Here is an 18,603-nt window from a genome sequence, read left to right as displayed (position 1 = left end):
ACCAACTTCATCTCCAAAAAAAAAGCTATCAATGTTCATTCTACTCTCTTGATTATTGTCAGCAATCGTGACAAAATTTATATATGTACTTAGTGTATGCTTTGGAAATTCAAAACCTTAGTTGTCACTTCTCTTAGCCTTTCAAAATTGGCTCTTAAGTATCTACACTCACGGCTCGAAGTGATTAATTATAGAGAGTAGTGGAGTAGGTCTAACATAGCAGAGTTGCCAAAGGCTAGCTCCTTTCGGACTTCTTATGGCTCAATAATGGTAAAGCCGTAGGAAAATCTAAAAAGACTCGATTAGTAAGTCCAAAGCTCCCAAGATGTGCACCTATCCCACATAGTGGACTCAACAAAACCGATAATAATCCCAGTCTCACTTGCCCTAATATAATTAGCAAAATAAACCATTTATAGACTACTTAAGAACCTCTCTTCTTTAAGTAAGAAAAGAAAAACCAAATGTTCTCATACCAATGTAATGGAATTGGCCTATTAACTTGAGAGTAGCGGAAATTAATTAGAGTACTTTTGAGAAATTACTTTGTCAGCATAGCAGGTGAACATAATTGAAGATAACAACATAGGCATAGCAATTAGTTAACTTGGCATGAACAATACTTTTGAAAGAGAGAAAATTTAGAAAACATGACAACAGTTCAGGACCGGATTTATGTGGAGCCGCCCCCCCTCAAATAGACATTTGTATTATTATTTCTCCCATTAAGAGAGACTTGTTACAATACAATCTTTGTGTTCCTTGTGACCTAAGTGATGCAATGAAGATGGAAAGCTTCATGCATCACAAGCATAACATAAACTTTGAAAAAAACTTTAACTATCCCAAGCCTCAATCCAAAGACCTCAAAAACCTTCGAAGGTGGAGAGAGCTAGTAGGGATGAAAGTAGGGAAGAGGAAGAAGAAACATTTCATAGGAGAAAGAATTAGCTCCTCACTTATCATAACTCTTCTTGCTAGCATATATAATAGCATAGTAATGAAGAAGGAGAAGATGGCAAGCTTAAGCATTGAAGCAGGGCTCTTGGTTGGATTTGCACTCCATAGCCAAGAGTGTTAGTGTAGGCTCTCACCTTCTACTTGTTTGGAGAAGGAGAGGGAGCTCTTGCACTTTGCACATTGCATAATGAGAGTGTGTGTGTGAGTATGTGTGGGAGAGTATACCCCCTAAGAAACCTCCTAGCTTGCTTTGGTCGACCCCCCCTTGCAGCTCATGCTTGAAGCTCATTGGACCCTCTAGGCCTAGCCAATCACAAGCAGGAGGTATTACAAGCAACAACGGTAGCCTTGGGACAAGTATCCCCCTTTTCCCTTTGAGAGAGAGGACTTGATAAATGCAAAGACAATTAACTAAATTTCCTAAGTTATCATTGGACCCTTGGGTGGCCAACCAATAGACTTCAGGCACACCATAAGGAAGAACTTGACAGGTGTCCCATTTGCTTTCTTTGTACCAAGTAGGCCTTGTGTGAGTGTGTGGGTGTTCTCTCTTATCCTCCCTCATGTAGGGCTCGCCCCCTCCGTGTAGGGATTAGATCTTTGACTTTTAACACCTCAAGCCCCTAAAGCTTAGGTCCAATTTCCACCACAAGCTTGGCCCTTAAGCACTTCAAGCTTGGGCTGGGTTCTCACGTCGAGTACAACCCTAGCATCTGAAGCATGTCAAGCATCTCAATCATCAAGCACCTTAAGCTTGGGCCGGGTTCCCACGTCAAGCACAGCCCTAGCTTACCTAAGGTCAAAGGACTTTTACACTCACTATTGGAGGTCTTCAATGAAGCTAACCCTAAGCTCTTATGCTTCATTGGTTAGCCTTGCTCTTTGATAGACCATCTCTCATTTGAGCCCCTTTACCATTGGCCCCGTGTTGAGATAGATCTATAAACACATGTCTATATCTTAACCCTTGTTCCCGTTTATTCTCCCACATTAAGTGATCAGTTTAATATAAGAAAATCATTTGAGTTGGTTAGATATTAGATTTTATGACATCAAGAGACACCATGGTAAAACTCATGGACTTCTTATACCCCTACCTATTCCAAAGGGCCCTTGGAAAGAGATTTCTATGGATTTTATGACAGGTTTTTCACCCACCTCTTTGCACAATGATATGATATGGCCTATCATAAATAGATTTAACAAGCAAGCAAATTTTAATCCATGTAAAAAGACTCTCACTGCACTTCAACCTACAACAATGTTTTGAATATTCATTTTTCATCACCATGATTTCCTAGAGTATTAACTTGTGATCGTGATGGTCGATTTTGCAATCATTTTTTGTCAACATTGTGCATTAACCTATGCTCCAAAACGGACTTCACATCTACTTTCCACCTTGAAAGTAATGGCCAAACCGAAGCTGTCAATATTGCTATCCTTGACCTCCTTAGAGCCTACACGATAGACAATATAGCAAATTGGGACCAACACCTTCCTCCTCCAATTTGCTCACAACAATACTCCGCACTCTGCCACTAACAAAGCTCCCTTCGAGATTGTGTATGGTAAGAAGTTGATTGTCCCTATGACCACCATCACTAGTAATGTTCATGCGGCCAACACCCTTGCACAAGACCACGTTCGCATTTTGCAAGTCACCACAACTCTCCAAAAAGCTCAAGCATGCTTTACAGCACAAGCAAACAAAAGGCGTAAGTTCGTTGAGTTCACATGATTATGTCTGGTTGTGTATTGAAAAGCGTCATTTGAAGAACATTGAAAAGCACCGCAAAGTCAAGTTAGCCCCTAGATTTTATGACCCCTTCAAGATCATCAAAATCATTAACCCCAATGTATACAAGCTTGACATCCCAAATCACTAGTGCATACACAACACCTTCCAACCTTTTAAGTCACCCCACCTATTGCACCTGTTTTTGAAGACCCACCATTACTCGATGATGATGAAGAATTATTAATTCCAAAATCTATCATTGATCGTGATCTCACACTAATACACGCACCGGTACACAATATCACAGATACCTTGTTAAAGATAAGAATCACTCTGTTGAAGAATGTCAATGGCTTCCGACAACCACTTTAAGTCACATGTACCAGCACTTGATTTCGTCATGCATTTAGGAGTGACGAGGCACCACTAGGTAATTGCATAGCGTCAAAATTTGGTGAATGGTTTAGTTGTCAATGAATAGAATGGAATACAAAAAATGGACTAGATTGGTACATTGGTTGGTTTTTATGGAATTGATTCAAACACATGTTAGAGCTCCTACGCCTGAAAAAGGCCGATCTCTTCGTTGTACAAGTTGTTTTGAAATTTATTGTTGTTACATATGTGTGAATTAAAGTTCCTACACGTAGTGAGGCAAGACTATGACATTTTACATGTAGAACTAGCCCACCATTTTTTTTTCAATTGTTATGTTCAATTGAGGTCAATTGCTTTTGTACTCCCAGGGCATGTTATGGAATGGATGTAGAGAAGGTTGAGACTTAACATTTATGGTCATATGTGTATGATGTAGCAAGTCAAGGCAACTGAGTCGTGAGTAAGTAACTGACAACAATTAGCTGGACATTGAATAATCTAATAAAACATAGGTTTTGTAGTTAGGTCAATAAAGTCCCTTTATTTCCAAAGTGGAATGTAAATGAGCTGATCCTTTTTATCAATAAATATAAATACATACCTAAAGGAAGCCAGCTCTCTCTAGACAGAAGGCAATGATTGTACCCAATTCTCTCTCTCTCTCTCTCTCTCTCTCTCTCTCTCTCTCTCTCTATGCATGGCACCCTCGGTCTAGAGGGGTGTGCACACAAGTATGAGGTGTGTTCTTGTCACCACGACCTTCCTGCTCAAAAAATGCACTCCATTAGCTCCTTCAACCAAGATCAATCATTTTGGTTTGTGTGTGCGAGTCTTTGGTTATATACCTTTTCGAAGCCTCTCACAACAACCAAGCCACTTGGCTTCGTGGCTAGCCAAATATAGTCAAAAATCATCATGGAGAGGACTTAGTGTTCTTGATTCCTATTTTTGGAAAATAAGGGCGGTGAAATACATTTTATAAACGGGTGGATTGGAGGATTCCCATGGGTAGGTGGCATTTTGACACTACACTCAAATGTCAAGTCACTTGCAAGAGAGTCTTAACGACTGTGGCAAGCCTAGAAGCTAGGTATCCCATGGCCAACTTCATTGTGACTTTAAACGCCATGGCCATCCAACTCAAGGGGAGTTTCTCACTTCTACCACTAGAGCTACCCAACCAAGGACATATTCCAATAGTGTTTTTAGACAATTGTTTCAAGCATAGAACTAGTTTTTATACCGGGCTTCTAAACGTAAGAGCATTCACATCAACAAAGGTACGATTCCTTCACTAAGGGTTGTTTCACACACACTCTCTTTCTAAAAAATTTGTGATAAGCAACATTCAAAAATGTAAAAGTGTAAGTTACAATTCTCTTTGGAGATGATACGATATGCATGCCATTGTGACGAGTTTAGACACCATGACAACCTCTTCGAGAATCTCCAAGGCTCTTAAGACCACTAAATAAGGCATCATGGGGGAGGAGTGTTGAAGATTTTCATGGCCAAGTTTCCATACCTAGCAAACCAAAATGAGAGGTTATTTGATGAACAAGAACCTTTGGTCCATTGTGAAAGCTTCTCTAGATAAACAACCCGAGTTAAGTCCTACACAAGCTGGGGTATCTTCATCCACATTCACTTTTCCAATTGGCTACTAAGGATGAGAATATTATCACACAATTACACATATCCTGTCCACTTTGTTGATGAGTGTAGTAGTAGTGCACATGAAACATGGGATGTACTAGAGCAAAATTTTGGAGCCAAAACCTAACGAAGCAAAGTAAGCCTAACAAAACAACTTGATAAATTGATTATGGAAGATAGAGAGGACATTGTGAACCTTGTCAATAGGCTCAAGAGCATTGTCATGCATCTTTTTTATATCAAGTATGATGTAGCCAAAGATGGAAAATTTGTGATTTTATTAGGACCTCTTTCCAATCCATATGATCACATAGTCGTCATTAATGAAGAAAAAGAACCTGCACCTGCACTACAAAGTGTAATTAAATCTTTACAAGGAGTAGAGAGATAGCATATGTGGAAAGCTTGGAAACATCTCATAGGATCGCTACAAGAAACATCAATGACAAATTTCAGGACATGTGGGAAGCTTGGAAACATCTCAAAGGATTTGCTACAGAAAATATCAAAGATAAAATTCAACGTGGAAATCTTGAAAACATCTCAAAGGATTGCTACAGGAACAATAAGCGCGGCCATTGGGAAAAGATAGGTCATCCACATACCAACCAAAGAAGACGACCATCAACAACAACAAGAAGCACATGAAGGAAAAAGCAAATGTTGCGAAAGGACAAGATAAAGAAGGGCAAGGGAGCACACACACAGTCTCTTTTAACTCAAACTCCAACATTATGTATAGCATATTATGATTACTTTTTACCTCTCTTTTCTACCATCTTGGAGATGGCCCTCAAAATACTTGGTCTTGGTTGTGATCTTTAGGGGGAGGGTTTTATGAGTCATTAAATAATTATGATTATGAGCCTTTTTTAGGCACCTATGAGCCTCTTATTTGGCACCAGCTATCTTTGACATGGCAACCTACAAGCCATTTTGACGACTGTGAGTTGTTTCTGTTGTCATAGCCTAAACCGCAAGGGGGGGATTGATGAGAAGGGGCTTTAGCCTATGAAGAAAACTTCATAAACCCAAACCCCCCCCCCCCCCCCCCCCCCCCCCCGTTCCGGAGGACGGGTCACGCACTCGTATAGCTAATGTCCATATGAAGGATGGCCTGCCAATATCTATCTCTACACACGCTAGATAGAACTCTTAGATATGGCTATTTGTAACGTAAGGCCTCCCCTATTGCAAAAACATAAGACATGAAAGAAAATCTCCAAGCAAGAGGATATAAGCGAAGAGAAGGAGAGAGTGCCAACCCCAACTGCCCGGACTCCTGCTCTACAGCCCAAACAATGAGGCCAAACCTGCAAACAGAAAAGGCGCACAACTTGAACACACACAACACACATTTGCCTGATTCCTGAACACTATTTTCGAAGAAAAACTCACTCACAAAGTTTGGCTCTGTGCACGCAAGTGCATTTTTGCCTCTGCTGTCTATGAATAAGTTTCCACCAAAGGATAGTATTGTGAACAAATCTTCACAAATACTCTTCCCGAAGCATGAAGCATCAAGTACAAAACTAGCTGTTATAGTCATCAAAGCCCAGATCCCTCAAGGCACCAGATGCAGCATCTTTACAGCTAGGATGGGTCCGTTTAGCTTGCCGTATAAGAGGCTCTAATCCCTTCTCCAAAATAGCCAATCTGCCAAAGGAAACAGAGAAGAACATTTAATCAACAAGTAGAAATTCCAGTTTGCCTTAGTCACACACAAAAAACGCTGTGTATACGGGCGGCGGTTGGTGGTAACATTGAAAGATAATGAGCTGTGCCTTCTATGTCAAGCGTGAACATAATCATATAATAATGTGTTGTGTACATGTATAATTATGTAAGAACGTAATCATGTCATAATGTCTGTCCAAGTATGTTCAGAAAAATTGGTATATGTATATAATGAGCCATGTAGACATATGCTCTTAGCAATGTGTTTAAGCACGTTTACAATACTGTGTGTATGCATTAAGGATGTGGAGGTGTATGTATGTGTTAATAGTCGGGTTGCCTTTTGAAGTATGTGAATTCACCTGCTCTCAGGACTCCGAACAGCAAGGTTTCGTAGTAGAAAACAAGCTTGTCTTTGCATGCTTGCTGCTGAAGTATGACATTCCATAGCTTCTGCCACAAGGTCAAGCGTACCTGCTTGAACTGCCTTCAAAGAATTTTGTGCGGATCGCAACGAGAGCACTGTGATGACAGTGAAAGCCTGCAAACATATATATCAAAGCATTCATTTCACATTTATGGCAACTTCAAACAAGAAAGGGCTACCTCCTGGAGTACAGATGGATCGTCTGAAAAGTTTGACATGATGTTGATCAATCTCTCCAGACCCCCTTGACTAATGATAGATTCTTTGTTTTCATCACTTCCTCCCAGCTACATTCACAGAAATAACAAGAATCATGAAATAAAGGGACGTGGAAAATAGTACTTCTGTAGACAAATGCCTGCCTTTTTGTTCTACACTCACACAACAAGAAAGAATCCCTCAACAGCAAAGGAAAGTTCCTTGATGGTATTTGTCAAAGCATTGTTTAGCGTCTAGACAATGTATAAGAAAGAACCCCTCAAAGAAATAGGAAGGTTGACGCCCCATAAAACGCATTACAAACAAAGAACAAGAAACTTCCTTGTATGATACACATCAGAAGCAGTGGTAGCTATACGAGTGGGGCATCACAGACAGATTCCTTTTAAGGAATTCACAAAAAGATGAATATTGTCCTCCAGACATAATGATGGGGCAACTACCAAAAATCCCGAAGTCTCCAGAAAATTGTGCACACATATTTGCACATCCACAAGCAAGCCACTGCAGATTTCAGAAAAGGGCAATGCAGCTCACATTCTCGTTGCTGCCAATGCAAGCAAATGAAGTTCTTGAATCTTTATGAACAATGACACAATTTTTAGTATTTGATAGTGAGACTGAGAGATTCATTCACATGATATGTTTTACATAAATTCTTTAAAAAGTCGGTACTTAAAAGACTGGTCAGTCCGAGGTGAATAAATGTATTTATATTCATTGTGATATATATAAAACAAACATGATGACTGTACAAAAGTTCACAACTACAAACATGCTGATTCCAACCTACCGAAACGTGAGATGCATAAGTCAAACTGACAATAAGTGATTGATAGATCGATGAATCTACGAGAAAATTGGAAACTAGAAAGTCGAACACAATGCCTCTATCCCTTCTTGACAAGAAAGGAGGGGAAATTTTCAAACTAAACCAAAGGGGCTCAAAGCACTACAAAGTAAGTGCAATGATAAGAGTACGTTTCTTGTCAAAAACGTAGAAAACAGGGAATCACAAATGTAATTCTAGAAAACAGTACAGGACTAAGGATTGACATTATTAGGCAAAATAATCAAAAACATGCACTGTAGAACACCTGTGATAATAAGGAGCATGCACTTTTGGCCAAAGGTTTTCTTTCAATCTTTATACATTCAGTTAATGCTTGAAGAACGAAATCAATTCCTCGTTGCTCAGAAATGGATTTGCAAATAGCCTCCTGCAGAGAAACATACGAACGTAAAAATATGGAGTTTCAACCAGTCAGCAGTATTTCACATGGCTAAAATCTTAAATACTTCAACCATAGCATGACCCATACGTTAACTGCAAGGCTCTTAAGGGCCATGCAAAGGGATGCAACAGCTGACGAAGAGCATTGTAGCTGAGTGCTTGCTAAAAGAAGAGCCTCCACCATACCACGTTCTGCAAAAGTCCTAGCATTTGTGAAAGCCTGCATATAAAACCATGCTAAAATAAGATCCATGTAAGGAAATAATCAGTACTTAGTACCATAATTTCATTGAGCTTACTGAGACAACAGGTTTCAAGACTTTTCAAAGTGCTTTACCACAGCCAACCACTCTCAGCAATATTCTGGGTCATGATTCCCGACCTTCCGTTTTTCAGTATTATTAGTTCATGTGTTTAGTTAGGTCTACAGGAAACTGCACATTGCTATAGACGGGTGGCAAATGAGCCTATCCTATCGTATCACGCCTGGAAATACAACAACAAGCTGGAGGGAAATGCCATTCAGGAAACCTTTGATGCTACAACTCGATTGTCATCGGATGTCACCAATGCTTTGAAAGCATTACAAATGAGGATCACCAAGCTTTCGTCATTTGTGCTTTCTTTCAATAGTTTAGAAAATTCTTGAGCAGCATTAAGGTCCATGAATTGCTCCATTGCGATCTCATCTCCTGTTGCAGCAGCTGATACCAAGCCACATGAAAGTCGTATGTTATCATGACCTTTGTTAGCACGTGTCAATATATCCATAAGCATCCTTGCTCCGCCAGCTCGTTTGAACTTGTCCTTGTTTTCTGCATCTACATGCAGAAATACCAAAATAAAGAACAAACGCAGCATGGAAACACTACTTTTACCACCCCATAAACACAAGCTTCCCCTCAAAAACGTGCATCAAAATTCGATGAATAATTCCTTTGAATTCAGTTTGAACTCGAAATATCATGTGGCCACCAGCTTCATACAAAATGAGAAAGTAAAAGTACTTAATCCTGTGGCTCATTAGAACACGTGTTATTCAATTCAATGAAACCATCAGATCTATCACCCATGAAAGAATTTTCTGCAAAATAGTCTGGTAATTAATCTGTATCTGTGAAAAATAACCTCTTCACAACTTCAGTGAGGTAGTAAGTCTCCTATTTGAGAGAGTAAAAATTCTTTCTTGTCACCATTTGATGGCTATCAATTGTGCCATATAAGATCAACTGACATGATCCAAAGCTTAGGCCCTTTTCCAAGATTTGACTACATCATGACCATCTCTTGCTTAATTGCTTGTGCATAATCTATATACCTTCATAAGGAATAGTCTTAACTTACTAATTATAAGACGGTATAAAACACTCCCAAAACTACAAAAGCAAGGGACACAAGAAAACCAGAAAAAAAAAACTTGTTTTCTAAAACCAACTAAATCACTTGATTTGATACTAAACAAAACTAGATAAAACAAACCATTGTTCACTTAAAAATGTTTTTAGAAAAGGCATAAGCAAAATAAGTCGAAGCAACTTAATTGTCTAAACTTGAAACATGTACTCAACTTTAAACTATTGTCAAAGGTGCACCGGAAAAGGGTGAATTGGGTGATGAACTTGTTTGCAACCGCAAGCAAACCTCTTGTCGGGACCAGGCAGCTAACGGATCTCCGATCTGTCACGATAGATCTCCTCGTACTCAAGCTCCTAGCGCAAACCGCCCACCGTACGGGCACGGGAACAATCTGCAGGCAATGCCACACCGTAGAGGATGTGTACATGGCGAGGGAAGGGAGCGCTAGCAAGGGAAAGTGAGATCGCAAGGGAAAACAAGCCAATGAGAGTGAGAGTGATGGTGCAGCGAGAAAACGCTAGAGAGGGAGTGAAGCCACACACACCAAAACGCTAGAGAGAGGGTGTGTACCCAAAACGCTGGATCTCTGCACTGAACAACATGCCAAAAGTACAAGGAGGGGGGTTGCAAAAATAGGCAAGTTGCCAATTTGCACGCTCCTGATAAATGACCCAAAAAATGCTAATAAATATGTAAACTCACTAAAAATGACCTGCCACGCATATTTAGTAGCAGAACTACAGAACACTCAAGACTTTGATCCCGGGAAACCCTAGGAACTAGGGTGTCAGGTGCCGCAGAAGTGTTTAGGAATTTAGCTCGGATCTAGTACTCTGCACACAAACACAAGGTTACTTTACTTCACTTGAAAGAACTGAACTAAACTGAATGAAAGAGAGAGAGAGAGAGAGAGAGAGAGAGAGAGAGAGAGAAGAAGAAGAAGAAGAAGAGGATTTTAACGTCGTAGGAAACTATCCCAAGAGACCTTAAAGATCTATCAGACAAGGAGAGTTGAACTCAAGACTTGTTATTCAAGAGGGAAATGGCATAATCAATCTGCCACACTTGGGTGATAAAGAGAGAGAGAGAGAGAGAGAGAGCACATCACATGTCGGGTCCCAAACACCCTTAAGGGCCCCCGTGCTCTGGCAACAAGTACGTGCTTTATTACTTGCACAAATGCTAATACAATGATGCTAAATGTTGAGATGCTAATGGGTACTTGATGCAGATGCTTGGTACTATTGAGATACTAGAGGGTACTGTGATAGATGCTGAGGGGTATTGTGGTGGATGCTTGGTACTTGAGAGGCTAAGTGTTGGGTATTGTGGGTACTTTGGTGCTTGGTATTGTGGGGTACTGAAGGTACTGGGGTGCTAAGGACACGGAGGTCCTGATGATCCCTATGATGATCCCTACGCTGAGCTAGGCGAGAGCCGAGCCAAAACGCAAGGTGTGCTAGATGTTGGGGTACTGCGACGACAACGATGACAGTGATGAGGGGTACTTCTGCTGCAGTGCTGTTAAGGTACTAATGGGTACTGCCGGAGATGCTTGGTGGCGACGACGACGACGCTACGGACTGATCTGCTATCGGCAAGGACGGCAATGGGCTGAAAACTGAAAATGCTGAAGATGAGGATGGCTGAAATCCGGAAACATTGAGGTGCTACTACAGTAGATGCGAGGGGCTGATGTCGTTGGTATGACGAGGCTAACGGCTGAATGCTGAGCACAAAAATCTGGTTGGTTGATGTGCTCACGGCTGAAAATGTTGATGTACTGCTGGGGAAAACGCTGGCTGATGGCCGCCCAAGCGCTGGTATTGCTGAGAGGCTCTTCTACTCTCCTCTGCCTTCTAGCGGTGCCCAAAGGATTTCTTTAATAGGTCCTTTAGCCATTTGCCCTACCTACTTTTAATAAATGTCATGTCAAAGTCACTTATTAATAAATGACTCAAGTGACTGTTCATATGTCTATATGCTTAAGTGACTTAACTGTGCAAGTGAGGGTATGCGACTATGACCGGCCTGGACATGCACATCTTGCTAGAGGCTCACAAGGATGCAGGTGCCAGGCTAGGTCGTAGCACAAGTGCAGTGCACACGTGACATAGGGTCCCGCCTCGTGCCAGCCTACTAGGTGATCAACACCGTGGAGTGCATCGCCAAGAAAAAGGCACGTCTACCTCAAATACGGCCGGGCAAAGCCACAAAACAACCCTCACTCCTGATCTGCTCCTGGGAGATACTGGAGCCATCACTAGACAGGAATCTGAACTCTTAACACTTTAAACGGACAGGATAAGACATCTCAAAGACTTAATCCTAGATATCAAACTCCATACATCAACTTCTAAAGGAAAATATTCTTATACCTTAATGTGAGCTAAATACTAGAAGTGAATTCTACCACGAATCTACGAAGAAGAGGCTGAAAATAACCAAAGAAGTACAAAGTTCAAAACTTGACAAAATGCAACCTCAACTTCGCTGCTTGTCCAAACAGAATGAATAAGATTATCACCTTTATCATGCATAGCTTAGACAATAGCTATGACATCCCTACTCACGTCATCGGTGCCTCGAACCTAGCAGACACTGGTTGTGCTCATGTGCAACCAGAGGGTATGCGACTAATCTAAAGTGCCTCGACATGCAGGTCTTGCGTACAAGCTCACAAGGGTGCCATAACACTTCCTAGGCTGTCCTAAACCCTAGAAATAGGAGTTAGCTTGTCCACGTGTACACCTGTGAGATGTGCACGTGACGGCCATTTCTCTTCCAGTTGGCTCACCATGTCATCACTTTGTGATAAAGTGCTTTCTCAAACCGAAGTAGCATCCAGTCATTCTCCTTGAACTCCAAGTCACGTCGATACTTGTCCGCTGCCTTCTTATGCCGTGCTTGACACTTCTGCAAAGCCTCCCTTACTGTAACCGGCCTGTTAACTTCAAAAAGGGCGGTAGACTTTACTTCAAACCTTGATTTAGCTTTCACCCGTTATTAGTCGTCTATTCTACCTGTGCTATAATGACATAAGAGAGGGGAATGGGATACAGATGCTAGAATGCATCTGTATGCGAGTCAGGCACGAGATTGGCCCCTAAATAGGCGCCCCTTTCGGTATTTCTTTATTCTTTAACAGAGGGAATAAAACCTGTGATTTCCTACAAGCTGTCCCGCATAATCCGGGCTGAATTCCATCTGTTCTGGCCCAATTTCGGCAACATAATTGTACTAAGACCCTTCACAGTCAGTATTCCCACGCATTGGATGACTTTCCCGACGCATACAGACACTTTGCAAAACCTGGCGAGAATCTGCAGCACACTGAATTCTCTGTTTTCTACCCCGAAAATGCGCCAGATCACATGTACAACAGTCCCCTTCCGTCCCCGAACCTCTTGGGGGTATTAGGGTCCGTTTAGGGCCAAAACCCTAAACCTGCAAAAATACACAGCAGGCTGTAATTCACTGTTTCGGGCTCCGTTTCGCGTGCCGGTCGCATCCGTAGCAAGTCCTCGAGCTCCCGCACCTGTAGGGCTACTTGCCCTTTGAATCGGACGAGATTTCGCACGTGAAACCTCTCCGAATCACTTGTACCTGCGAGGGATTAGCCGCTAGCTAATCCAGTACCTGTGCAAGAGGCTCTTGCCTCGGCAATCGCGCATGAACCCACACAACTGTACATGATCAATCTGATGAGCCCACTAGAGGGGCATAACCATAAAGAATAGGGGGGAGAGGGAGCAGTGAGAGGTGTGCAGGTCATGACATCCTGCACCTCACTGTACATAGAGGGTAAGCCAGCACTCCATTGAAGCTCTTCCACCTGACAGCACTCAAAAACGAGCTCCCAACTGAAAATCACGTTTTTGCCTTCTCTTTAAGTAGTAAACTGGCCTCAGAGTGCCAAGTGTCACTCATTTGTGCATTTTCCCGCTTTAGACCCTCGGGTCTAAAAATATCTCACCTGCAGCCTCTGTTGACTTGGCCACAGAGTAACAAAATGATTCCCATGTCAAACTGCACGTAATGACGCGAAGACATTTTGCCGTCCAAAAATAGCAGTCCCTAAAATTTACGAGTTTCTGCCATTACATTCTTCTAGGTCATCTGACCCTCTTTATACACTGCAGCCACACCCAGAACTGAAATGTAGCCTATCTAGCAAAGGATTCCGCTTTGGCTGGCCAATGACCCCACTTTGGCTAACCATAGTCCTTGTCCAACCTTAGTGCTCTTTAGCCCTCAAGCCTAGACTCTCTTTGAACAGTTCCACACTGGCTATGCAATGCAAGGCAGTTAGATTTCCAGAGGGGTGTTTCCAAAAGGTAAAACAAACGAAATTCCCCAAAGAAAGAGAAAATAAACAAAAATGGAATTGCCACTGGCTGGTGACATACCCCCCTCTTGAAATCTCAAACGTCCTTGTTTGCACCTATGTCGTACATGCTTACAACCAGCACTCGGGTGTCCGGACACCGTGTCGACACATGTACGACATATACATGCTCACAGTCAACACCTCGTTGACACATGTATTGCCTGCGTGTGAACCCTGTCCCAATGACATAGTGGAAGCGTCACACTCTGCCATTGCTTTGAGTCCATAACTTTCCAATGACAAAATGGAAGCGTCACATTTTGCCATTGTCTTTTAGTACACGTTGGATCCAGTAACCTTTCGAGCATACCCAAACCGACACTTTAAGAATGCAGTTACACATGTACTCTTCAATAGAAATAATTGTTGCATACCCAAATCGACACTTTAAGAATGCAGTTACACATGTACTCTTCAATAGAAATAATTGTTGTACCCTTGACAAACTGACAAGAAATACCGTCACGATTGTGACTATGTTAACAGCAATACATCTACTCCTAGTTGCAGATACGCGAAGTGCCATGCCAAGGAGGACCCTTGCGCTTGGATGGTCACACCCCTTCGCCCAAAGGACGTGTCTCTTCGCCAAAAGCCACACTTCTTCGACGACTGGTCACACCCCTTCGCTCTACGGGTGCGACTCTTCGCCCAATGGTTGCAACTCTTCGCCAAAAGGATGTGTCTTTACATCTAAAGTCATGTCTTTTCACCAGGAGACGTGTCTTTTCATTTATGTCTCTTCGTCTCCTATATAAGGAACCCTTGTATCACACATTCAATCAATCAAACACAGAGTCTACTAAGTCTTGTCTCGAGTACAGTTCAAGTTTCTTAAGTCTTAATCATGAGTTTAAGTACTTAATTAAGGATTAGCACGTAGAATCCTCACAGTGGTATCAGAGCAAATTTTTTCCGGGACCCGAAGGTTGTGAGCCTCTCACCCTCGCCGCTACACTCTACCCCTTCCCGGAGTTGCATGGAAGCAAAAGAAAGATGGTACGCATATGCATACAAGCATGAGGTAACCTGAATTTTTCTGTTCCAATTCTATAAATAAAGACAGAACACAGATGTGGGTGCGTAGCGTACCCTGAGAGCCTCGTGTACCTTTGCCCGGGTTGTACTCCTTCTAACCCGCCCTCGCACCCCTTCCCGTGAACGAGCACACGACAAACATGCCCTTTTTCTCCGTGCTCGCACCTTTTCCAAGGGTTGTGCCCCTTTGAAGTTTGTGCACCATTTCCCCAAATCATGCGCTGCTGCCATGGCTGAATGAAGGGCTGAATCGTTGGCGTGCTGGCTGGGCTGAAACACTGCATGCTCTTCACGCACCCCTTCCCCAGGCACCCCTTGGCGCATCATGCTGAAACGCTGAAACGCTACCATGCTGACACGCTTAATCGAATTCTGGAAACGCTCTACGCTGCTGAATTTCTTACGCTGGGCAGTTTTTTTAACGCTGGCAGCTTGTCCAATCAACGCAAGGGTTTTTATTAAAAACACCCGGCCATGCACTTGATTTAAGTTGGCCGCCCAAAACTAATTTTTTAAAAACCATGTGAAAGCCCCTTTTCACTTGAACCCTTCAATTAAAACTTACTTAATAAAAAAGTGAAGAACCCAGCAGGATAGTTAGCGAGAGTTTCCAGATTTGCCACCTTGCCTCCCCCTGGCTCCTCCTCTCAAACTCGCCCTCTCCTCCGTGCACCATCGGCACCGTATCCATGGCATACGTTGAATTCAAAGTGGACATCCCCTAAATTCCATACAAAGAGGAGATTCCGGACAGGGTTCTCGCGGAAATTCCTACTACACCGAAGTCATAATTATTCTGGATACTCCAAAACCGGAAGTTATTGAGATTCCCGATTTGTCATAACCGGACGTGATAATTATTTCTCATTCCTCGACTCCAGAGCGCTAACTTTTTTCCTCCTGAAGAATGTGTTCCCAACCCAGAACTTGCACCTGGTCGAGAATTCCCTTTGAGGCGTAACCATGCCGAATTCTCAGACGGAGATGGTCAATCTGACGATGCCCTTACTCTTATTAAGGAGCAGATGACCACACTTTCCATAAGCCTCGCATCACTTCACACTCGCTTGGATGAGATGCACACGGAAAACACTTCTCGAAGTCGACCTGTTGTTTCTCGAACTACAAATGCAACATCTTCAACACCTTCTTCCGAAGCTTCAGTGGATGAACCAAACGAACCAGATCCAACTGAAGAGGTAGACAATCGCGAACTTCAATTACTTTATAAAATTTTTAATGCTGCACAGAAGAAGAAGCTTGATGTTAAATTGCCGGAACCGTACAATGGTCGCCGCGACAAGCGCGTGTTGGACCATTGGCTGTTCAAAATGGAGGTTTACTTATCAAACACAGACTTGGTCGAAAGTAAAAAAGTTGCACTTGCTAGTTCTCTGCTCAAGGATACAGCATTTCTTTGGTGGCAACGACGGGTTGCTGATGGTAAACACACACCTTCTTGGGATAAATTCCGGCGTGCTATTCGCAAGGCGTTTGAACCTGCCAATGCGGATTTTCATGCCCGGTCCTCTCTTCGCCGCCTGAACTAGACAGGTTCCTTGGCCGCGTACATCACAGAGTTCCAAAGGCTAACTCTGGAGATAGAGACCCTTAGTCCCTCTGATAAACTTCACAGCTTTATCGACGGACTCGAACCCAACAGGAAGGAAAATGTGCACAAATACAACCCTACCACCTTGGATGCTGCAATTTCCTATGTGGAGCATCTTGGCGATAATCGGCGCCCTACACGGAATTTTCTCCCTGGTGACAAATCTTCAAACAACGCTCGCTTTTCACAGCGCGATCGTAGAGACAGCTATAGCCAAAATCAGCAACATCGGTCTCAGTTCAGACAGCAAGCAACGCAACCTTATTCAACTTCAAGGTTCTATTCTCAAGATCGACAATCTGAAAGCAGATCTTCTTCACATGTTCCTCCACTTGATTGAGGTAAAGAACATGATTTTTCTCAAGATCGGCATTCCAATACTCAGCAAGGCTCTTCGTCAAATGCATCTTCGACTTCAAAGAAGGAAGGATTATGTACAATTTGCAGTGGTGACCATAGATGGTATCAATGTCCAAAGAGACCAAATCCGTCTAATTCGAAAAGAAATTCCAACCCAGAAACATCATCGAATCTTGAACAAGTAGATTCTGCTAAGGATAAAGGAAAATCAGTGGTCAATACAATTCGTGTCTCAGAGGATACGACTATTCTTATGAAGCATGCTCAGTGCAATTCTTCAGTTTTGGAGTCTCTCTCAAAGCAAGTTTTGAGCCTTCTTGGACTACTCGATGGTCGCTCCATCAATATTTTGGTGGACAGCGGATGCTCGAATAATTTCGTCAGCACTCAGATAGTTCAACAGCTTGGCTTACCAACTCAGAAGACATCTCACTTATATGATGTGGAATTAGCAGATGGATCAATTTTGACTTGTGATCAGACAACTCGACAGTTGCAATTCGAGATTCAAACTTATGCAGATCAACTCGATTTTGAAGTCGTGCCTTTATCTTATTACGACATAATTCTTGGTCAGCATTGGTTATTCCAATATGATCCAGCAATTAGCTTTCGAGGACATACTATCAATTTGTTCAAAGATGGACGAGAATTGACTTTATACGGGCTTTCTCATGCGGAAAGAGTGATTCAAGCCTCACGTGTACTAGTCAAGCGGCATGATACAGTGGATTATGAAGAGAATATGATTTCTAATACAGATGCAGATATTATTATTGATGAATTTTTGAATTCATTAACTTCTCCTGAATCAATTGATGAAGACAAAGATAAAGATATAGCTGCAGATTCCGAGTCTGAAGACGACTATGCTTTCTTTGATTGTTTACTGAATGATGATATGCCAATTACAAGTCATGAAGTTACAGTTTCAGAAGATGATTCTGAAAATTTTGGGATTCGTTATTGGAAGATGATTACAGTCGCAAGCCAAAATCCTCTCCAGTGATTACTAAAGTTGAAGTTACCCCATCTGAAGAGTACCTTGAGAAGATTTCCTCTTCCCCAAATATTTCGCAGTTACTGGAAGATTTTGAACTAGAAATCTTAGATCACACGAAGGATTTTGAAGATCAACCTCTTGTTGCAGTCAACTTGATTAAACCAGATTCCTCTAAAAAGTCTTTGAACAATGCAATGATATGGGACTTAGCAGTCAAAGCAAAAAGGTTTCGCAAGAAGCAAAGGTTCAAGACAAAGGTTTCCGATAACTCAAAGATTGAAGATTTTCGAAGATTCAATGCTTTTTCAGAGTTCTATCAACATCAGAAGTCATTTCTTTGACACGGGCTCTCATTTTAAATGGGAGGGAATGTCAAGATTCTGACTATGTTAACAACAATACATCTACTCCTAGTTGCAGATACGCGAAGTGCCATGCCAAGGAGGACCCTTGCGCTTGGATGGTCACACCCCTTCGCCCAAAGGACGTGTCTCTTCGCCAAAAGCCACACTTCTTCGACAACTAGTCACACCCCTTCGCTCTACGGGTGCG

At 42.2% G+C, this 18,603-nt stretch overlaps 1 protein-coding gene across 5 annotated transcripts in view; it reads right to left on the bottom strand.

Moving 5' to 3' along the window:
* Window positions 1-4,411: 4,411 nt before the first annotated feature.
* The window catches only part of LOC147443943 (ARM repeat superfamily protein), a 57,126-nt gene continuing 42,934 nt past the window's right edge, over window positions 4,412-18,603 (bottom strand). Inside the window, exons 3-11 of one of the 5 annotated variants that reach the window (XM_086526731.1) lie at window positions 8,824-9,113; window positions 8,381-8,512; window positions 8,156-8,278; window positions 7,019-7,126; window positions 6,775-6,953; window positions 6,134-6,391; window positions 6,001-6,048; window positions 4,932-5,079; window positions 4,412-4,604 (exon numbers count right to left, since the gene is read on the bottom strand). In XM_086526731.1, the coding sequence (XP_086382857.1) occupies window positions 6,268-6,391; window positions 6,775-6,953; window positions 7,019-7,126; window positions 8,156-8,278; window positions 8,381-8,512; window positions 8,824-9,113 (956 nt within the window). In that variant the 3' untranslated portion in view covers window positions 4,412-4,604; window positions 4,932-5,079; window positions 6,001-6,048; window positions 6,134-6,267. The other 4 variants (XM_086526729.1, XM_086526730.1, XM_086526728.1 and 1 more) reach the window with 4 other exon arrangements.

The sequence above is a fragment of the Adiantum capillus-veneris genome, chromosome 13, assembly GCF_014529385.1.
Source record: "Adiantum capillus-veneris isolate H3 chromosome 13, ASM1452938v2, whole genome shotgun sequence".
Taxonomy (NCBI): domain Eukaryota; kingdom Viridiplantae; phylum Streptophyta; class Polypodiopsida; order Polypodiales; family Pteridaceae; genus Adiantum; species Adiantum capillus-veneris.
Note: the sequence above shows the minus strand (reverse complement) of the source record. Positions and strands in the feature narration are given on the sequence as shown.